Source organism: Cyanistes caeruleus, chromosome 2, assembly GCF_971803275.1.
Source record: "Cyanistes caeruleus chromosome 2, bCyaCae1.hap1.1, whole genome shotgun sequence".
In the NCBI taxonomy this organism is placed as follows: domain Eukaryota; kingdom Metazoa; phylum Chordata; class Aves; order Passeriformes; family Paridae; genus Cyanistes; species Cyanistes caeruleus.
This window is the reverse complement of record NC_141702.1, coordinates 61,035,833-61,059,822: the sequence shown is the minus strand read 5'-3', so window position 1 is coordinate 61,059,822 and position 23,990 is coordinate 61,035,833. Positions and strand designations below refer to the sequence as shown.

The 23,990-nt window shown below is 39.3% G+C and overlaps 1 protein-coding gene across 2 annotated transcripts in view; it reads right to left on the bottom strand.

The window, feature by feature from the left end:
• Positions 1-23,990, bottom strand: part of TULP4 (TUB like protein 4) — a 149,698-nt gene that overhangs the window by 19,527 nt on the left and 106,181 nt on the right. For both annotated transcript variants that reach the window (XM_086868528.1, XM_086868538.1), the window contains exons 5-8: positions 18,339-18,519; positions 15,710-15,844; positions 11,262-11,428; positions 1,629-1,853 (exon numbers count right to left, since the gene is read on the bottom strand). In XM_086868528.1, the coding sequence (XP_086724654.1) occupies positions 1,629-1,853; positions 11,262-11,428; positions 15,710-15,844; positions 18,339-18,519 (708 nt within the window). The remainder of the gene's footprint in view (positions 1-1,628; positions 1,854-11,261; positions 11,429-15,709; positions 15,845-18,338; positions 18,520-23,990) is intronic.

Genomic DNA, 23,990 nt, shown 5'->3' with positions numbered 1-23,990 from the left:
ACATGTCACATCCTAGCTGAGGGCCTATTTGTGTGTCATGTAGAGGGATACAAGCACAAAGCTTGGGTTACTTTGCCCTGCTTGCCAGCACACTGTATTAATCCATGAAAAACTCAGTCCTAAAGCAGTAGGACTAATTTTGTCTAGGACAATATAGCCTGTATGACACAAATACTATTAATGTATATAAGTCAACAGAGTTTCTTTCAAAATATAAGTGTATGAAAAAAAAAGGAAAAAAATAGGCTTCCTTAACCTGGTAAATGGATATAAGCTGAGGAGTGACCTATAATGTGGTCTGCAAGCTGGAGGGGGAAGAGGAATGTACACAGGGAAGAGGGTGCCTTGCCTAGCATTGAAGGCATGGCTGACAACTTAGATTGATTGGATGACTGGGGATGAGCCAGAGTAAAGTCTAAGTGTTGACGAGGCTCCAGAAACACCCATGAAACAGGACAGGCATGTGGCTTCTGGAAATCCCACTTAGACCTCCCAGCTACACAGCACCACTACTGCTCTGTGTCCTGGGATCTCCTCTAGGAGGTGACAGAAGGGCTGTTGGTAACGATGTGCCCCTGTACTGCCCTCCGATCCCCACCAGGGCTCCCAGCCAACTGCTGCCTTCATCCAGCCCATGCCTCCCCTCCCCTGCCTTCCCTGACAGCCAGCAAATTGTCACTGATGCTCTAGAGAGGGGAAAACAACATGGAAAGCATCCTGGGAAGGATGGAAAGAACAAGAAAGATATGGAGACTTCAGATCTGATAAATGCTCTGCATCTTTGGAGATCCAGGAGTTATGGTTACAGCAATTTTTGTTCTTTGACAAATGAAATTATTTACAGTTGCACAAACTGCCCTGATTAGCAGTACCCAAATGGAACCATGCTGAATTATTATTATTTTGTAGGCATAATTTGTTCTCATTTAAGCTGGGCCAGCCCCACTGATTTCAAATTAATTGTTCTAGCTCTGCCATTGTTTTAACAAGGACCTCTGGCTCAAGAGACTGCTGTAACACATATACAAAAAAATCACAAAAAAATATGTTTGAATGTCAAGCATTCATCAGCTAATGGTCTGGTTTATAGGCTGTGATAAACAGCTTGGAAATCCCAAAACTTCCAATTTTCCATGTCCAAAATGTTATTGAGGGCAAAACCATGAAATAAACAGGTTGTGTAGATGATTCTGCTCCTGGTACAGGAAAAGGTGTGATACCTGGTTCATTATTCCATAGCACTGTTGGAGCAGTAAGATTAACAGAACTCACTGTTAGTAAAAATGTTTGGGCAGCTCCAGGTCTTAAGTCTAACCTTCCTGGCAATATATGCACTCATGTGACATGCACAGAGGCAACAGTTTTACCCCAGTGAATCCCTCCTGTAACCATGACAGAGTACTATCATCAGTGAGAGCTTCTTCACAAATCTTTGTGAGTCACCAGCATATTTTATCCTTGTAATGTACTTGGAAAGGCCATCTCCATGGAATAATGCAGATCAGCATGTGTGAGCCTTCTTTTCAGATTTTTGATAGGCACCAAATGCATCAGTGGGGTCTTGAAGAGGATACGAAAGCTTTCAAAACGATAAACTCTTCACAATACACCCATTTCTTTCTTTTTACCTTGATTGTTGGTATAAAGGCGGTGGTGAGGTACGAGCAGAGCCGAGGGGGCAGGGTCAGCTTGCTGATGTCCTTGTCATCCCGCAGACAGCTGGCGATGGTCTGCTGGCACAGCAGCTGCAGACTGGAGACCCTGTGCTCCACTCTGACAACGTACAGCGCGGGCCCAGAAGCCATCAGCAGGCGGGAATCCCTGTGACCCCAACAGATGGAGATGATGGGACGCTGCATGGAGAGCAAAAGGACACAACTTCAAAAGATTTTGTGCAAAAGATCTTTTTCCGAGATGGCTGCACAACAAGTGATCACATGAAATCAGCACCAATCACATTACCCTAAGTCTTCCAGAAATTAAAAGTGCCCACCACTGCCCACAGAAGAAGTATGTGAACATCTCAAATCATCAAGGACAGCAGTTGATGTTTATTTAGTGCTTTTTACTCAGAATGCTTAAAGCTCTTCACACAAGGAGTCAGCTACCAAATTCAGTACCTAGATAGGATGACTTTAAAGACACAGGGTGTTGAGGAGCAGGATCTTTTGATGCCCTATACAAATTATTTATTCAGGCATCTAATCAGTCCTCATCCACTGGTAACAGCTCATATTTTACAACTAAAAAGTTAAATTATATGCCCAGAGACACTTAAAAAACAAGTGGAGAAGACCTAATCAGCTTTCTCATCTTGCACCAAGTCTTATGCTGCAGTGTCTCTTTTGAACTATTCCCAGAGGAACTGAACCGTGAAAGAGCACCAGGAAGGCAGCAGAGAATGGCCTTCTGTCTTCTACTTGTCTACGCTCAGGAATGTCCAAATCATGACAGTAAAAAACACAGCGTGAAGGCCAACTGGTACTAAATGTCACAATGTGGAACAGAATAATGATAAACAAACACTGCTGCTTACAACATTTATTTCCTGCTTGCAAGGAGCTCCCTAAACTTTCCTTCAAAATCCCATCTTTTCTTGTAAAGTACCAGTCTGTTACGATCTCCTCTAGCCCTAGCATTACTTTTGCCCTTTAGTGTTACCTGTATCCACCTGTCATCTCTTGCTTTCTGTGTTACAAAGCACCTGTATTTGCTTATATACACACACCCTGGAGTATTTCAATCCCATCTGCTACCTCTGTGCAAATAAACAACACAGAGTAAAGATGAAACTCTTAACTCCATGAAGAATACTACACAGCAAGCTGTCATCAGTGAACTACAAAAGATTTACTCCTTTCTCTGAAGGTCTTCCTTGTTTTCACAATCTGTGACACTCAGAAGTTTAAGCAAACATGCTTTTCATCTAAATTATGAACTGTATTTATTGAAAGGTCAGGGTATCTTTGGAATATCTTTTCACAAGATGCATCAAACAAGAAGACAGGGTCAAGACACCACCAATAATGGCTTTTATTCACTCCTCTATTAGCAGCATGGTACCCAGACAGCAGGGTTAGATCAGCCCAGAGGTTACTCACCTGGTCTGGGGAAAAAGCCTCCCTTCCATTTACAAATTCAAGATACTTAAAGGCGAGAAACTGGGAAAAGGTGCTTTTATGTGACTGTTATGAAACAAAATGCAGCTGGCACAGCACTTTATCAACGTTCATCATCAAGATAAAGCATTGGATGAAAAACTTTTTCACACAAGAGAGCTTCCCTACTATGTCACTTTATCCTAGATTTAAATTTCAAGGAAAATACTGGTTTTAAAGTAGGAGGAATGAAGGAACTTAATTTTAATTGCATCTAGGCAATACCACACACACACACACGCCTCCACGAAGGCACAAATCTTCAGGCTGCCTGATACACAAATAGAAAGCAGCAACATGTGAATCTTGTGATTTTCACAGTAATTGCTAAATGCATTTTGTAGTGGAGAACTTCAAAAGAATTGAGAAATCCTTTGTATACCGTCAATAATTCTACATGGCTTGTCATAATCATAATTTGTGGGATACAGCCTTACATTTGAGGAGAGGTCACATGAAGTATCCCCTACTGACTGGTATTTTCATGATCTGTCAAAAAGGATCCACCCTCACACTGTCTGGCAGCAATGAGAGAGTTCAAGCTGCTTACCAAAGAAATGCAACTGGAAAGACACTGGCACAAGATAGGTACCTGCCACATCTACTATATGACAGCCTGAGAACAACACTGTAGAAGTGACCCTGATTTTCCCCAAGGGCTGAGTCCCAGCATGGGCAGCACTGTCTACCTGATCATTACTGTGGGATCTAAACTGCATCCTGCTGTTCACCTTTCATCAGCTTACCCATAAACACAGTGAAGGAACAAACAAGTATGTGACTTGGCACACAAATGTTTATTTATTGGATAGATTTTAACGGCAGAAGAGGAGTCTAATATCCCAGCTATCATAATCCAGTTCAGCACACCCAGACCTGATGTCTCTTACTGCAGCTATTACAACCCAACATATCACACCCAGGTGCAACATTCTTCATCCAAATAGACTTAAATAAAACCACCTCTCTCCTCAGGTTACTGCTGTACACAGAGAACATCAGAGGTGCAGATAGTAGCAGTGCAAGAATCGTTGCAATCTAAAATATGGTCTCAAAGGAAAGGTATTTCAGCAGCTTTGAAATACAGGGTGGGACCTCTGGCAACATAGCACTGTGGATCTCCAAAGAGTAGAAAGTCAGAAGTTGAACACTTCACCACCATTTTCCAACAGGCCACCATAATTCAGTCACCTTCTAAACGTCTCAATGTATGATGCTCTTATATTGTTTATGAATGTATATGCAAAAAATATGTGAGTGGGTGCATGTTTAAACAAACACACACACAATACCTACAAGTGCTGTACTGTTTGTAAATCATGACATTTTTACTCTTCCATTTGTACAGTTAGTTTCCCTGCATACCTCATTATGTTTTAATATTTTCAACCTCAACAAAGAGCACCACACCACCAGACACACCTTACCTTCCTTTCTCTGAAATGGTCAGACCCTTGGTGCTCCTCCAGCCCAGTATTCATCAACATTTAATTTACAGTGAAGGGCTAAGACTTCAGATGAGCTTCAGGGAAAATTAGCCTGTCATTACAGGCTTGGAGAAATAAAAGATCACCCAAATGTCAGATCTGACCTGACCTTTACAGTACTGCTCCAATAATATTTTTCAGTAACTATACTTCCTAGTCATTCCCTTGCTGGACAAGGGATATGAATCAATTACTGCAGCAAGTCAGTTAGGAGCTGGCCACAGCTTTCTTTTCAAACTCTACTGAGACAAAACAGTAGACCTCCAACATCCAACACAAAAATATTGCTCCTCATAAAGCATCCACTTATTTGTACTGTTTTAGCAAAACAAAGAAGGACAGAAGTTGCTGTATCCACCTGTTACAAAAGGAACAAGCAGACTCTAGGACAAAAGAATTTTATTTTACGTGTTTGCACAGTTGGGTTTTTTTTCTGCTAGGAACAAAGAAATGCAGATACAAATATAACATGAGAATTTCTAATCTCACTTTGCATATATAATTAGCATCAGGTTTTGAAAAATCTCAGCATAAACTGTAAATACCTGAATGAATTCCAGGGTTTAAATACCAAGATGTAGCTCTATGACAATTATATATTGCAAACCATTGCTAAAACATAAGAAAAAAAAAAGATGCTTTATCAGAAGAAATACTGACTGGAAACACATCTCAACAAGTGACAAGCAATGAGTTCTTCTGCAATTTCTTTCCAAGTGGGCTTGAAAGTAAGCTATAGCTAATCAAATCTGTACCCCCAGCTGGGATGCAGATTCCTCTTAGAAAAGCATGAAGGAATGGATATTCCAATTCAGAGCTCTGCGGTTGCTTCTTGTAAGTCACTCTACTGTCTCTCTTACAGGAGAGAACATAATTTATATACATTCCAGCACTTGTATGCATTCCAGTCAAAGAAAACACTGTTCTAGCTGATTCTTGCTGCCTGCCTTGTGCTCAGAAAACCTGAGCCATGGGGTCTACCTGCTGCTTGAACTAATCCCTTGTTTGTTGGCACTGGGACTCCTGCTGGTAATGAAATAAAGATAGTATTCCAGGGCAGAAAGCCCAGGAACTAGCAGGACTTTCCTCAGGAGGAAGAACACAACTGCAAAATAGTATCCAGTGAAGGGCATGTGTAAGTAGGTTGCCTCTGCTTGCTCTCACTCCAGACTGCTGATGTGGAGGTGCACACCCTTCTGTCTCAGAGACAAGCTGAGAGCTGCAATGGCTACAGTGCCCACCTGGCTTTTGTGACTTTTGTGTGCACACCTCTGTACTGCCACAGCATTCATGGATGCTTGTGGGAAAGCAATCTGATGCCTTAACTTTTAGCTTTCATATTTTCCAGATTCTGTACTGCATTAGGATATAACTCTGAACTTCATATAAAGTGTTAGCAAGTTCCCTTCACAGGGTAGTTTGACGAAACAATCCTTTTCAGCCTAAGAACCAAGGACACTGTTGCAGCTTCAGGCTGAAAAAGTATAAACAGCAAATTGAGGACAGCAGTCTGGGAGGATGGGACTTGATAACCTGAAGCTGTAACTGGACAATTAACCCAAATATGTAAATGGACCAAAACTTATAAAATTGTGAAACCTCATGACCTGTTGTCCATCTTGGGTGTGGCCTCAGCTGGGCTCTTGTACAGCCCAGTATGCTGTACAAGAGTATGCTTTGAAAGCCTTTTTAATAAATACCTACTTTATTCCTTTAACACTGTCTAGCCTCTGTTCTAGGCTGCCTCTCAAGGCATCAGATTCTGGTGACTCTGCCAGGACAGCAAGGCTTCTGGAAAACCCCTGGACCAGAAAAACACCCACCTCCTGTCCCCCACTCTCACCTTCAATGGGACTAACACTCCTTCATTTTTCTGCTCCTCCTACTTACAGTGGGAAAAATATTAACTGCTAAGAACTGATGGTGACAAATGATGAGAAATCTGCTGCTGCTGCCTGATGTGATTTTTGATGTAATAAAGTCTTACTTGATTTTCAGCTCTTTCTTATATCCTCTCTATTTCTACAGTATTTTTAAGAAGTCAATACACAACAAAATTCCATTTTAACAGAAAGAGCTGCTTAGAAAAGTGTCTTCAATTACCAGTGCTGATCAAAATCCATTTCCACAGCAGAGATGATCCTGTGACCTATATAAAGAACACCAAGGTCTTTAGTGGTATCCTAAAAGCATGTTTCATCAGTTAATTCTAAACTGTTGCTTTTCTTCCTGTAAGAAAATAAACTCTTCTTGAAGCTTTGTTGCCATGCCATAAAAATTAAATAAAATTGATTCCAGGCAATATATATGAAAGGCAACATGAATTCAGATGCAACAAACTGAACACTCTGTGTGAAATAAATGAAGAAAAGCAAGCAAGGTCTGCTTAGCTGAATAACATAAAAAGCAGCCTCTTCTTTCTGATCTCATTTAAACCTAAAATTGTACCTTCCTTCTCTAGCCTTTACAGAACTACCAGGTTTCTGCAGAATCATATAATCTTAAATCTATTCATTTAGATGCTGGGACATTTCCAGCAGAGAAGCAGTCTGTGAAATGCTGACAACAGCAGGTCTATAGCAAGTTGGTTGTCTTCTGGAAATTTCTTCCCTAAAGATTTAGTCTTTGATACACCACCTTGAGTTAGGTTTAAAAATACTACACTGATACACATGTTGTTTTTTACATTTAACCTTGTTGTCTATACCACATGTGAAGCTTAGCTCACTCTCATCCTCCTTTGCTGCATTCGAGACATAATCTGTACTCACACCAGCTACACAGTGACATAAAATCTTAAAGTAATGTAAATTTACTGTAGAATTAAAGGTGTGTGGAGGAGATCTGCATTGTAGCTTCTTAATCTGTGCTCTTGTTCCCCATGTCCCCTCTGGAACATATTAAAAAATCATAAAAACTGAAGAAGGGACCAAATATAAGCCACAAGATTGAACCATTAGAAAGGAAAAATTCACCAGTTTGTTAAAGTTGGCAGTTAGATAATGTTGGAGAGATCCTGTAGGAGACTCCTGTTTAAAGTTCAGGATATAGGAAGATATAAAGCATCTGTTTCCAATCAGAAGTGACAGCAGGTACAGTTAGTTGATATAAAAAAGACCTCTCTGCACATTAGATGAGAACTTCTAAAGTGACAGAACTGGGTTGCAGCATTTGGTAAACTATTTTAGTAGGAAAGACTATAAAACAGTCTTAAATCAGTTGATTATTCTCATCCCTGCTTGAGGCCAGGGAAAGGTTGTGAGGACTTTGCCGCGGTCCTGTTACCAAACAATGTAAGAAATTAATATTCTCCAAATAAAAACATTATGACCAGCAGAGTAGCCTGCTGTTGCAATCTCATTTTTAAATGTTGAAAAAGCAGGACCACAAGAAAACCAGGTATATTTTTTGTACCTCACACTGGTGTTTGTGGTGCATACAAGGACGGGTGTAGTAAGAGGTACATTTTACAGAAATTGATAGTATGTTTTTGAATAGTCATCAGCTGATCACCAGTCCTTAAGATATGCTCTCTGCATAGAATTCAGTTCAGTATTTGACCAGCCCTTATTCATGCTTTTTCAGCTCTTCCCATTCTATTCTGCAAACACATCCTTGCAGCATGCCAGGCTGAAGCCCCAGAGCCAGGAACAGGAGTGACTGCTACACTGTGCCAACTCTGCCACTCTGTTTATGAATATTGTTTTTCAAGCAAAGCTGCTACTTTTATTTCAATACTTCTAAACAAGTGTGATTTTCCTATCTAGAGTTTTATAGTCAGGAAACTAGGTTTAGGTACTATAAATTCCTATACTGAAGGTAAAAGCTTAAGAGAGTTAATCAAACAAGACAGCAGATACCAAAACCACACTAAAGCTGGAGGAGAAGGCAGCATATAAAACATCTTGAAGGGATCCATGACAACAGTCATCATTGAGATGAGTTACCTGCAGTTCCCAAATCTATTCTACCACTGGGGTTTGCAGTGACTTTATGTTCAGCAACATTCCAGCCAAGTTGCATATAAATCCTGTCAGATTGGCAATAAAATCTGTTTCCTGAACATCCTACCGAGGACAGGACAGACAAACAGCAGAAACAAAAACAGTTTAGTATATTTTACTGATAAAATTTTCAGACATCTGCTCTGTCAAAGAATTGGGACAGAGGACCACACTGAAAATTGGTTTTGTACCTGTAATCCATTATTTTTTATGTTCATGGTTGTTTTATTTTTTCTGGCTTTTGTATTCAGAACAACTTTCATTTGTAATCAATGTGCTTTTCCAGTCACGCATTTGTTTCTTCATTAGAAAGTCTTCGCAGAAGAGTTCAAGATGAGGAAATTCTTTTATTTTCTTAATTTTTTTTTTTAATTTCAGTAACCAGTGATGAATCTTATAGAATCCCATTACAAGGCTGACTGCCATGGTACAGAAAACTAATTAATTTACTCTGAAGAATTTGTCATGAGACAAATTATTAGGACCACTGACTCACTCTCATCTTTGCAAATACATGTTTGGAGCAGAGGCATAGGATAACAGAAGTTAGCAGCCATTTTTTTTTGCAGCAGTGGTTTTTATATGGTTTTGTCAGTAAACTAAATACTTAACAATGTTTTAGCATACCTGTCATTTAGCTGGTAATACTGCTAGACCAGCATTCAAATACATAGGAGAATAAAGTCCACATGAGCAGATACAGGTGCTATTCTGAAAGACCCCTCACTTCCTCCTGCAGTTGAGTAAATATGAATTCAGATGCACTGAACAAAGACATTAAACACTGACTAATAAGAGAAGAGGGGTGGCTCTAATTTTAAGTAGGTTTATGCGCAGTTTTTAAACAAACATATCAGTTTGAATGTAATTTTTATCCTGATTTCCAAAGGAAATGAGACTCCTTGATTCTGTTATTAAGTGGTGGTTGCCTCTCCCTGACTGTCCTCATCCTTTACTCGAAACCTGGCTAACACAACTTCTGAAGTTGTTGGCTTTTAGTCCTCAGTTGACAACAGGGGAAGAAATCTCCATTACATTAAAATATTGCTATTCCCTACAAAAATAGCAGCTGCAAAGAGCAGAAGGGCTTACGTTACTACTTCCCCTATTAGAAATACTGCAGTGGAAACTTAGCATTCACCTGCTCTTTCTGACCTCTCAGCTGCTCTGTAAGCACTCACATATCAGAAGAATAATTAGTCCCCACATCAGCCACAATATGTGCTTTCTCCCATAACTACATTAACTCTACTGGTTAAGTAGAGGAGAAAGGAGAAGATCTGAAAACATGAAAAGAAGTTGAAGCTATACATGGAGAACTAGAGGAGATGAAAGCATTTAAATGAAGGAGAATTTGAGATTAGCAGGAACAAAGTAGTGAGGGAAAAGCCCGCACACATGCGTACCTTGGGGCAACCTGACCTGATGGGTTCTGATGCTCAAACCACAGAGTGATTTCACAGCCTGGCACCAGAGGGCTCAACAGCTAATGTGCACATACTGAGTTCTGGTACTGAAGTAACAGAAAAAGGTTTGCTTTTCACCTGGACTGGGAAAAAGCAACACTGAAATAAGTAAGTTTTCTTCAAAACTGATCCAGAGAGGAAAGGACTGTGCTACTTTGCTGCAAAGGTTATGTTTAAGACAATAAAGCTGTGTTTATGGGTAAGTCCTTTAGGTACCTAAATCAGCATTAGATATCACTGCACATATTTAGGTTGGCCTCAGAGACCATTATTTTACACTTTACACAACTAAATAATTCTATCTAAATTAGAGTTCTAAGGTTAATAAGCGCAGGTTAATGCTAAATATAAGCAAACACAAAGGCTTAACAGATGGTTTACTATGTCACCCTTTTGCATCCATTCCAGATCAGGGTACTGGAAAAAAAATGATAATACATGGTATCATCATTAAATACAATTAATATATCTACACCATTTTTCTTCACTTTTAGATTTCAAAGTTATTAAAAAGTTTCATTACTAACAGCAGAAATCAGAATGGAGTCATCCCTGTTCTGCAGAAAATGACACAGAATTACATTCAGCTGGGCTCTGAAGTACCAGAGACCTATGAAGCATGCTGTGCCTGAGCAGCTCACAGACCACGTGCTGGCATTTACTTGGCAAATTACATGACTGAGGTTGCTGCATCACCAAATGATTGTACATTAGAAAATTACGACAGCAAGGATGGAACAATCTCGTAGTTACGATACTGGACTTGGAATATTTTTGTCCAGCTCTTGGTTCTGCTACAATATTAAGCAAGTTATTCAGTTTTTTTTTCTTCTCAGTCACTTATCCATAAGAAAAATGGAATTTTCTTTTCCTGTCTGTCTCTTCATGGCCCAGTGAGTTTGTAAAACAGACTTTCTCCTTTCATATTTCCACAATACCTACCCCAGTGGACCTTAGGTGCAGTCTTGCATGTCTACCTTAATGCAAACAACCATTGTTTATAGCACAGTTTTATCTATATTGTGTTTTAGGATGGGTTTGGGACATTCTGCAACCTTTTCCACATTGCAGGCCTGCAGCAATGAGCTGATGTGGGACAAACATGTCAGCAAAGCATGGAGAACAGACTTTACAAATGCCTCCTACCTGCACAGGTGTCTCCAGAGTGTAGATATGTTCCCCACGCACGTTGTAGAACTTGACAAGTGCGCTTTTCAGCAGGGAACCGTTGCTGAGGTCAACCAGCTGGTTCTGCTTCTCCATGCCTGCTACTGCAAGCAGGTCTCCTTGTGTGCACCACTGCACCACCACATCTGAAATCAAAAAGGTGGTTTGCAATAACCACTGAATAGAAACAACAGGAACAGCATTTCCAGATGTTGCAAAGTGACTCGAACAGATAACACGTACTCTCAAAAGTTACTTAAGTACTTAGAAACCTATATCCTGTCATTGAAATAGTAGAAAATATGCCACACGTGCACTTTTGAGAATGACTCTTTATTTTGTAAATTGGAAAAAAATGTGTAAAAAGCATTCTTTTCTCTCTATGGTGAGTCTAGAATGCAATCAGTAGTTGCTCCTACACACGTAAGGACAAGAATTTACTAGAGATGTTGAAACTGATGTGAAAGATCCTACATACAACTTTGGGGTAGATAAGCAGAATCAAGTTAATATGCAGATAAATAATCTTACTAAGAGAGCAGCAAAGAGTGTTTGTCTGGAAAGGCCTATAGTGCAAAAAAGCATATCTGGCAATGCCTCATGCTCGTGTCAATGTAACTTATTCTAGTTATTCAAACTAGAGTTAAGACAGTACAACATGAAACTAAAAGTACTTGGACCCTTGTCCATAAATACATATAGTCTCCATATAGTATGTTTTCTTTTGCTACCATCATACAAAGATAGTGAGGGCTCTGGAGAATCTCTCTTACGAGGAGAGACTGGGCTTCTCTTTTATGAGGGAGCTGGGCTTGTTTGGTCTAGAGCAGCCTAAGAGTGGATCTCATTATTATCTCAAAGGTTTGTGCCAATAAGGTTATACCAGACTCTTTTCCGTGGTGCCCAATGGCAGGATGAGGAGCAATGGCCATAAAGTAAAGCACATGAAGTTCTACCTCAACATGAGGAAGAATTTCTTTACACTGAGGGCAGCAGAGGAAGAGGCTGCCCAGGGAGGTTAGGGCATTTCCCTCTCTAGAGACATTCAAAACCCACAAGACAAGTCCCTGTGTAACCTGTTCTAGAGGACCCTGCCTTGGCAGGGGGGTTGGATTGGCTGATCCCTAGAGGTTCCTTCCAACCCTAATGATTCTGTGATTCTGACTTGTGAAAATCTACTCAGCTGCTTAGCAGGGCTTTGCTGGAATCACACAGGGAGAGCTCAGACTCTCATATACACAGATATGAATACACATATCAGTTACTTCTCTTACAGCCACCTCATGATGAGGGACGCCCACAGCTTAATTTGAGGATGCTTATTTCAAACCCTTATATCCTCTAGTTCTTTGTCACACTTCAAGAGTAACTCTAAAACAGTATTTTGCATTCCTGCTCATGTTTCAAAGGCAGATTTGCATGTTCAAGGAACACTGAGCTAGCCTTTAAATCTTTTTACTCTTAAACCAGAGGCGAAAGGCTGCTATTTTGTGCTGAGACAGAGTGAAGGTAAAGACAAAACTTTAGTGCTCTGGGATGCTCAATCTGCCAAGAACCTTTTGAAGACACTTGTGGGCGAGAAGCTGTCTTCAAATGAAGAAGCAGGAGAGAAATGAGAGTTGGCAGGAAGGATCTCAAAATTGTTTCAAGTTGTCAACTTGTCATTTTCAGGGACTTTTATGTGCAATTTAAAATGGTTTTGTATTATTTCAACTTTCTAATATTTCTCATGGGAATTATGCTCTGGTACGTATCAGAGGGAAGCCACATGTTCCTCAAGGTAATTTTTCCACAGCTAGGCATTGTATGCCTCTTGTTTTATCTTAGTTTTCAGCCCTCTAAGTAACCTACAAGGGGATTTAATTCATGTTTCTCTGAGAGGAAACAGATAGGCAGGTTAGAAATAAACAAGGCAAGCTCCACTTTTGGTAACTGGATAACTATGGAACTACCATAATGAAAATACTGTCTCCTTTGGATCAATGTCTTCAGGCAAAACTTTCAGCTGATCCCCATGACAAGAGGAAGAGGAGTGATTACTTTGTCCAGCAGTTTTTTCTCTCAAAGTCCTAGAATGAGACTGCTGCAAAGGCAGCAAAAAGAGTGGATGTGGGCTGCAGCATCCCCCCAGGACAGTGTGGCTCTACTGATACACTTGCACTGCCAACAGGATCTTCAATGACTATCGGAGTTTTACACAAAGTAATTGATAAATAGGTTCTCAGCACCAGCACAGGGATTAAAAATCAAATGGAGGTTTCATCTAGGGTAATGGTCTTCAAGTGAATCAGTGAATCAGTCACACCTCAAAGCTACTTTCCAGCCACCACAGGCATGTGTATCAGCAAACCTTGAACACAGAGCAGTATAAATGTGCAACAGCTCTGCAAGCAGTAGTTGTGGCTAACTAGTAAAATTAGTAGATGTAGCTCAGCAGTTCTGCAGGTAGCAATGCACTGAGAATCACAGAGTTAAAAAGCACAAAAAAATAAAGGATACATCTGAACAGTTCAGGAGCTCCACTAGGACTGACAAAGCTACCAGGACTGTTTCAAGCTTGATTGGAAAAACTTTTATTTGGGTTATCAAATTATCAAGGTTTTTCCTCTGTCAATTTAACAGAAATATTCCTGTTAAAATGACAGCTCTGCAAAAGTAGTAGAATATATATATATTCTATATATATTAAAAATATATTGTTACTGCATGAAATAATTTCATAGTTCTCTACTTTAAAAATACATTGAGTAGCCTACAGCAGCCTTTAAATGCCAGGATATCTGCTGCAGAGACCACAGAGCAATACTTTGAGATTTTAAACACAAACACATGAACAAGGAATACTGAAGATCATACTTGGTGGTTTTGCACATTCTTGCCTGTGATAAAATCCAGTAAAATTCAGAGTCACTTGAAAAAAAAAAAATGAAGATACAGGAAGCATGAACATCTATAAAAACCAGACATAAAATACTTTCCACTGTACTTGAAACAGTGACATCCCAATAGTCTCTCTCACACACATTCCCAATCCAGTAAGATGATGCTGCATGTTTTTTGCCTACTGATAAATAAATGTAGTCCAGTTTATAACTAATAAAAATATTCCTACCCTATCTTGCACATTAATATTTTCTTACAGGAGAGTGATATACTTAAGGGATCTTTTTTGTACTAGTGAAAGTCAATGGGGAAAGAGAAACAGGACAGACATCCTCAGCAAGATAGAGTGCTGCAACTCTAAACAGAGAATAAGATGGGGTTTGTTTCTCCTATGATTCCTAGTTGAAAACTAGACTAGATGACAACTCAAGACTGCTCAGTACTCTAACTACTCTAATATTGTAGAAATGCTGAGCAGACCCATTGGTGATTACCACAAGAGCTTCTTTAAGTTTGCTCCAGTTTTCCACACTTCTGATATCCTTTGAGCTGAAGTTTTCTGGATTGTAGGGTTGTCTCATAATGCTGTGTTTTGCCACTCACACATTTCTTGTGTTGGCACAGATGAAGAAAGGAATGGAAAAGAAATCTCAAAGGGGATTGTTTTTACCTCCTAAGACTATTGCACATAACAGATCACCCAAAAATGTTAGGGCTGGTGTTAGGGCAACTTTTCACCAAAAACATCCCACTATTTTAGAACAGTTAAGAGTTTGCTCCAACAGCCTAATTCTCTTTTCATCTAATTTAAAACTAATTTACCTGTGGAGATGAAAAAGCTTCAGTGGAACCTATATTTAAGTATCTGCCTATGTGCTATGTATTGAATTAAAATGTCTCTGCAGGCAAAGCACAGTAAATTGCACTGAGAGTTCTGGCAAAGTAAAGGACATTTTTAATAGGTAAGAACAGTAAAAATTTCAATGTAAGTTAAAGATTTTACATGGAATACCGATTGTACAAACATCCATGCACGTAGCAAAATCAAATGCATAGTAATTAATCACTAGACTTTTTCCTCTCTCAAAATAACTTGCCTCTTGACAATTAATAATTCTAGCAAGTTTTCAATAATTGTGAGAACCAAAGCAGCATTGCAATTTATACCAGGTTACCAAAAGCATGGAAGACCTAGGGAATTAGACATGCAAAGAAAGTGTTATGTAGCAGAGACATTCACAAAAAGAAGCATAATCACATTAATGCATTCTGCTGGAAAACTGCAAAACAGATCAATTGCCCTACAGAACTGCCACAAAAACACGATCTCAAAAATACTGTGAAGCATTTTTTCAAACACAAAAACTCCATCAGCCAAGAGCTGCTCTTCCTCCAGCAGGTGTCACTGCTGCAAACGGCAATAACAGCGCCGAGGGCTCCTGGGTTAAGGAGCTAGAGCCACAAAAATGTAACCTATTCACACATCATCAAAAAGACAAGAAAAACAGGACAAAAGAGAGGGAGAAATGGCTTCTTTTTTGTACCTTTCAACCCTGAGCGGATGATAGTAGGAGACAAGTCATCGTAATTGTTCATTAAACTGATGTCTCCTGATGTGAAGCTGACAGTAAGTAGTGGCTTGGTGTTTTGTACCGGGACTGGATACGCAGCTGGTCCATCTGCAAAACAAGGCGCTGAGTGAGCAAAAGGTAAACAACCAAAAATAATCACATCCAGGTGAAACACACTGTACTTCAGCCTACCACCATCAGGAGTTGTTCCAAGCCTCTTTACCTGCTTATTGCTGCAACATCTGTGGGCACAAACAAAGCAGGTTTAGCTAGTTAAGCTGCTCTGTTTCTGTGAAACCTCAGTGCTTTTACTTCGTCAATTTTTACTGCAGCATATCCACAGTGGTGTTTTTCAGTCTTTCTCCATTCCCAACTTCCCAGAATGACAAAAAAATTGAAAACCAGTGCCTCAGAAGGCTTTCTCAGAACCCCAGTTGAAAACCAGCATGATGAACAATATAATGACATTGAAAGCTGTTTGTTCTATATGCTTTTTGCTTGGGCAGGTGCCGGGGACTTCTCCTGAAGTCACACAGAGACATTTTAAGAACTTCTAAGAGAACACACTGACCTTTCACGAATTACTGCATTCTAAATGTCTAGGCAGCAGCATGAAAAGATACCTGCCATTCTGCATAACAGGATCCAGTGCACCCAAAAGTAGAGGTGAGCCCAAATGGAAAACTTGGATTTAAAAAACATTTCTGTAAAGTCTCTGGTCCTCTGAGCTTGTTTTTCAGCAATTCACTAAAATTCCTTTGTTAAATACTTCACGACCGATATTGCCATCTGTAGCTTTTGCTGTTTAACTCCTTCTGTTCACAGTTTCTGAGAGAAGAGATGCCACTGTCCCTGATCCTCATCCCTGAAGAGATGTCCCTGATCAAGTGCCTCTCAAAGCCCAGACATCTTTCCAGTCAACAGAAATGGCAGAACCAGTTAAAAATAGTATTGCTTCCTGAACTTGTAAAAAAGCTGATGAGAAAGCATTTTGGAAGAAGATGTCTAGTAAGTAGCACCTCTGTGTGCATATAATTTAATAAGAAAATCCCAAAAAACTTCTAGTCCTTCCTACACATCTGTGTGAGTCAAAAGCTTGTCACCTTTGAGAGGTTTATGCTGCATCTGCTCTAAAGAAAACACATCATGTTTGGGTAATCATTAAAATAGGCTTGTAGGCTTGTAATGAGTCCACCCACCCCCTGACTGACTCAGAAAAAGCTAACACATTTGGATCATTTAAGTTCTCATCTGTGTACTCTGCAATTTCACCATCCTCCATCTGGAACCTCAGTATTTTTAAAAAAACACAACAAAAACCAAGGAAAAATACAATTTATTATTGTTGTCTGTCTTGCTTTAGGAGCTTGCTAGGTTGAAGTTTGTTTCTTTCCTTCGAAAGTAAGAAATCTTACCCAGTACCAGGAGTGAGGCATGAAAGCCAAAATAAAATTCAGTTTTAAAATATGCTAATGTTTTACCAGGTGATCAGATTATCTTCTTTCAATATTTGTTAAATACATAATCTTATTATATAGACACATATGCTGGAAAAGGTAGATTTTTTTGGTCTGAATCAAAATTAGAGTTAAAACTGTGAAAGTCCCCAATTCAGAGGTTCAGATCCAAGATTCAAATTCAGAATTATTTTTTAATGATTTTATATGTATTTAAAATTTTCACTGTAAAGTCACTGTTTTATAAACTTAGCTCTTAATTTAGTTCAGGTTTTATACACTGAAACACAGGAACAGCTTACCTAGAGCTTATAAACTGATCAATCACATCAACAAGGAAGTATTCTCATTACTTGAATGAGAAGAGTGGGACTGTCTATGTCATGGATATCTAAGCCTCATAAATCTTTGCTACTGATGATTTCCAAACACTTTAAAACCAAAATATTTCACCAAACAAGTTGTGTTGAGATTTAAGGAGAGGGAAGGATTTATTCCTGACTCTCAAACCGGCAATGTGCTCTGAAGCATGTGAATTAATAACTCCAGCCAGCTCCAGTCACCCTGCTTCCATCCTGTGTAATTGCAGGAAATATCCTCATTTCTGAGCCTTCTACGGTATTTATGGAACTCTTTATGTCAGGACTATGAAGGATGGGACTGTAACGATGAGCATTACAGAAATCCTATGAAACAGAGATTAAACTAAATATATAGTACTTTACACCATGTCTAGTACTGCTGTCTTTTCAGATGAATCTATATAATAGTGCATTCATTTCTGTGGCTGCACTCTACCTCCATACACATGAACCACTACAATACCTCATATCTGCTTATCAGAAAACCAGACACATCCCTGTCTACTGTTTTTCACTCACCCTCACTGAAAACCAACCGAGCTTTGTGTTGTTATCTCCTTTGTGCAAATGGAGGCAGAGCAGCACAGGTGAGGTATGACCTGCAGCAAGGCTGGTGGCAGAGCTGGGAACAAACCCACTCTCCCATACCAGCCCTCTGCACCATGAGAGCTTGAAACTGTGGCCATCCTGCTGGTTTTGCAGTGCATGACAACGGCCTGGCATTTGAGATGTCTTCATGAGCATGTGCAAAGCTGAAATAGACCGATGTGCACATAACCCTACCTTGTGGTGGGGAATAGTCGTCGGAATCCGTGTCACTCTCGCTGCTGTCCTCCACCAGGAAGCTGGGGTAGTTCCAGGACATGTTGAGGATGCCATCTGACTCATGGAGGAGCACATGGGCCAGCATTCGGCCATGGCAGTCCATGACGATAACCTGTCCATCAGCAGTGCCAAACAGAACCTGAAAGTAACACAACAGCCCTCAGTCCCACCAAATGTGAGCCATAGGGTCCTCCTTTAAATGCATCGTGTAATTAACTAGCTGCACTGGGAATTAATTGAAAGCAAAGCAGTCCTGGATGCAAAAGGATGCCAGAATAGGACACTACAATCAAAGACGAATGTAAAAATGAAGTTAAAGCAGCAGTCTACAGGTAAGCTTGTAAAATCTGTGAGCAAGTAATGTTTCATGGTGGATGCATTTCATTCACTTTAATATGAGACATTAAACTTTATTTGAACTTGATCATTACTGCAATTAAAGTGAGCTGGCAGAAAGGCTACCACAGATTCTTTAGTAATCTTGGATAATACAAAAACTCCTGGTGGCAGAAACGGAGGTGTGCATAAGTCCCAACAATATCAAAAGAAAAGCCACAGCTGACAAAAGTGAGGTCCTATCAGAGATTTTAAATGGCTTATGAGAAGTAGAAAGCTGAATAGAGAAGGACAGTTGAAGAGCTAGAAAAGATGGGAGAATGCCTTTCAAAAAATTTAAAAAATTTAAAAAAAAGGAGGCAAAAGAGTATGATCAATCACCTGGAAGGAGACTGGAAGGAGACTGGAAGGAGATTATCATAGGCCAAAGGGAAAGCAATGCACATCCAGGAAGAGACGAGAAGAGCTTCCACCCACCATTTCCAACACAAAATGGATAATTCAAGATTTTTCTTGCCCTTAAGCAACTCCATAACCAATCACACAGAGTGAAGTCAGGCTGACTGGAACCTGAAATTTCTTTTTTAATAAATTCTTCTTGAGGATTTAAGAAAGTTAAGATCCTGCATATTTGATGAATTTTAGGAAAAAAAATCAGGACTAATAAATCCTAAAGCAATAAATGCATTAGCCAAGGCTGTTGCTGCTATCACGTAATTCTGTATGAGGCAAATACTTTAAAGCAAGTTTAAAAGCACCCATCAACTTGAAAACTAGCCAGCATTAAAAATGCAGCTAAAAGGAAGGTCAAATCTTACACTTGCTCTTCAGTCTGCCACCTCTTTCCAGTACTTGTAAATTGAAGGTTCTAACAGCTAGACGCCTAGATCAGAAATTCACCTAGCCTTGTAACTTACCTTTAAGAGTGGTCAAGTATTTAGAGAAGAGTAAAAGAACAGGATGCACTGAGCAAGTATCTCCCCTGCATACTCCTGTAGCTTTCAACAAAAAACCCCAAGCCCTCTTCTCTGATAACTGATAGTTTCATTTGGCAACCTTTAGCTCTTTACACTGAAAGAAACACAAATAATTGTTCCCTACTTACATTCTTAACATTGGTCACAATTTTACAGACCTCTATTATCTACTTCCCTAGTAATCTCTTTCCCAAGCTGAAGAATCACAGCCTATTTAGGATCTCCACGTATAGCTGTTGTTCAAAACCTGCAATCACCCTTGGTGACCTCTGCTGTCAGAGGTCTTCTTTTCCATCTTCCTACTGAGAGGCTGTATCAGAACTGCAGCATTCAATGTGTGTATTGTATCAGACTTGTACAACAGCAGTCTCCTAGGAAGCAACTGTCATTATTTGAAATGATTATTTGAAAGTTTCAGAAAGGAAGTGTGGATTCTTAAGTCTTAGTCAAAAAAAAACCCAAAACAACAAAAACAAAACAAAAATACTAGAATTCTTTTTATGATCAACTTAATGAAGGTTGTAAACTAGAATGGCAATTTAAAAGAACTCCCATAAAGTCATTAAAATCTTTAGAAAAACAGTGGAGTTGCTTCCCATTATTAAAAATATTGAAAAAAAAACCCAGTATCTGGCTGTCTTAACCATAATCATTACACGTTACAAATATTTAGTGTTAAATAGTTACTGGGTTAAAACAGCAGCTGAAATTTACTACAAGCCTCAGAATACTCTTCTTAAATGTAAAAACAAGAACTCAACCTTTGTTCATCTCACACTATCCTCCCTTTTGATCCCTTTTCCTATTCTTCCACTTGTATCATCACATCTCATTTCACACTGTTCATTATTTCCACTGTTTTCACATGCACAGCCACTTTCACTATTCACTTTCAAAACACAGCCACTCTTTTTCTGATCTCAAGAAAACAAACTTTTACAAAGGTAAAATCCTACCAGTTGTCACTGCTACCTTCTCACACCACTCTCAGTCTACTACAGATTAGTTTTTAACTAGTCTCCTAAAAGTTCTATAATTGTAAATACCTAAACAGAGGAGGTGAACCTCTATTGTTTCTGAAAATAGCAGTGCAAGAGTCTGCCTCCTAAAACCCTGCAGAACCATTTTATAATTGGGTAGGAATAAAATCTTTGGACTCATCACTCAACAGTTCTATCTCATCTCAACCTAAAGCTAATTCTTTTGAGTAGCACTGCCCTCAAATAATTTAAAATTATTAAGTACTCAGTAATTTCCAATTCAGAACAGCTGTATGTCAGCATCTGGATTCTTGCACTGGAACTTGAGAGAGCTCTTTAGCAACCTAGAAATATCAGAGGGCACACTTCATCTCTTCAGCCAGGCTGTAGGTTTCAAGGAGCAGCTTTAAGTTTCAGGGTTATTGTAGCAATACAACCTTTAAGATGAAAGCATTTATCAGCCTGATAGTCCTGCTGGCTGAACTCCTGCTGAAAGCTGTAAAAATGTCTAATGGTGTTATCATCCATAACATTACTTAGGTTATAAATGCCACGCTCAAGCTACTTATGTCAGATGAATAAAACTCTCTTGACCTTCAGACAAAGGGTTGAGCCACAGGATATCCCAGAGAAATTAAGAGAACAGAGAAATTAAGAAGCTACATTTTAGATACTTAAAATTAGTTAGGGGTTTTTTTTTTTGTTTTTTTTTTTTTGTGTGTTTGCAGATCTAGGAGGTCAGACAGAATGTTGGAAAAAGGTAACGAGTTTTAGTGGTTTGTTAATCCTTGAACACAAAAGTTAAGTGATAATAAGAGTATTATGTATTATATAATATATATTAATAAGAATAATAATTTAAAAACCCCCCAAGTACTTATTTTGAAGTGGTTCTTTGGCCGCTTGCTCTGTTCTTCTCTTGACTCCTCTCCTTTCATACTGCTTATTATTACAACCGATCTTATATGTATTACCACTTGCAGAATTGCATTTGCAGAATATGGAAAATCTGATAACCAAATACCTAAAACCACCAAATACATTCCGAGTGTGAGTCAGTACCACAACATAAATAGAGTATGTCTTTACAAAATATCAAACACCACAAAGCCTACACTACAGTGAAGCTGTAGCTGATTAAAAGCCACACAAATGCAGGGTTCCTGTAGTGCCCAGATGTTATGTGCTTTGAAGGGGAAACTGATAAACACCATTGAGATAGCACACAAAGTTTTCCAAGTGTACCAAGAGTTGAAAGGTGGGCTCAGTTCTGAAACATGAGTGTCTCAGTTCTCCATGTTACCCAAGCCTGGGTGATTCCTATCTATTATAATGAATCTGAACACCTGAAAAATGCCCTTTGCTGGAACATGCTGATCTCTTTAGTCTATGTGCTAACTTGAGATGAGTTTCACAACCTAGTTTTGGTAAATTAACAGGTTTTCAACTAAAGATTTTTGAACTATCATCCATGAAACTTGGAATCAATTCAAGATTGCAACTGCCTTAAATGCCCAAGTTATCAAATACACTTCAACTAACAGTCTGAAACACACCAATTTCTAAAAGACATATGGTAAGCAAAAGATGGGGTATTTTGTTCTGAAGTATTCCTCTTCGGAAGATATGAATATTACAACAGCGAAGAAGCTAAAAATCCAGCTCAAGAGGAACAGCTTGGATGTGTTGGGTGGCTTTGCTATGTATGGATGCATTGTGCTGAACTCCACAGTTCCTGTAAGCTCTGCTGTGATGCTGCAATGCTCTGGACCAGACACAGGATCAGCAGAAAGTGGTTTGGCAGCACTGAGATCCACAAAGCTACAACGGAGTGACTAAAGACCTGGTACATTGAAGGTCCAGCTCAGGAGGCACACTATTTTGTAAAAGTATAGTTTTCTAAGAGCAGTGCTTTCTTTGCACGTAACACATTTTGTTGCTATTTCATTTGGTTTAATGTAAGTAAACTGAACTCATCAATGTGAAGAATGCTAAAGCTTTACGATAATTGGAATACATAGGAGGAGTACAAGGCAGAATTATTTCCAATCTCAGGTATTGGTTGTACAAACTGAACAGTCAATACTGTTACAGAAAGATATCAATAAAACAAGATGCCTCTCTTCATGACATTTAGTACTAACACTGAAGGTTTCTAATGTTGCTGGTTAAACAAAACTCCCAGGAAATCTAATCAATACATTTTCAGAACAGGGGCTGTCATTCTGCATCAGGGAAACGACCGAACCTTTGACTGAAGTTAAAGTTGAAGCATTAGAACTTGGATCTGCTATAGCTACTGGAAGAAATATAAAGCCATTGGAGGCTACTTTAGGGTAGCACTTTTAAAGTGAAATACTCCAGTATTGTAATGCTGGAACACTAAAAAAGGAACATGTGTCTGTTTTACTTCTCCTGGCTCAGGAATTTTTAACAGATCCTCTCTGGCTTCTTACAAAGAACCTACATCTGACAACTCACAAATGTGAAACAACTCATAGACTCCATTAATTAAAACAGCATTGAAAATGAATCTAGCAAACTTGATACTAGTACAATCTGGTTCTTAAGACCCCACATTTTCACATACAGACAGAACTTGCCTTGTAGGACCATGTGAGGTGCATGAACAGATTGCATCTAAATTCCTGGACACACTGAAATATTCTGAAAATTAACGTAATCTGTCATGAAATCTTAAGTGCTCTAATCTTCCCTAAGATGTGGCTAAGCTGTCAGTAACTCCACGGAGCAATTTCTCAAGTCAGATCTTCCTTCTCCCACAGGACAGGTAGAGGCTTTTGGTTTTTAACACTCTCCAGGGTTGTACTTCTGAAGTTTGAAGGATTCCTCTTCCTACCTACTTGGCAAACCTTGCCCTTTCAGTATTTTGTTTTACTCTCTGCCCTTGTGGGTGTGTTTGGCACACACACCTCCTGAAATCTTGGTGCCATTGTATCAGGCTGTACCAATGCTGCCATTTAACAGCTTGCCCTGCACAGCTCTGCATTCACAGCTGCCTCGTTCTGTGTTTTGCTTCACTGACCATTACCTTCTCAGAATTTCAACCTGTCTTTATACTTTCTTCTTCAGTATCCTCCACCATCTTCCCCCACAGGAAAAAACAGGCACCTCAGAAAGTACACTTTGCAAAAATGCTAATAAGGTCAACTGTTTGCACTGTCAGAAGATGCTGAGCAGTTCAAGGAAGCTGAATTAGTTCTGTTTGCTTTGATTTAGCCACCTGGACAAACATTAGTATTTATGATAGGAACAGCCTTCAAAGCTGTCACTGTCATACTGCCATCATACTAATA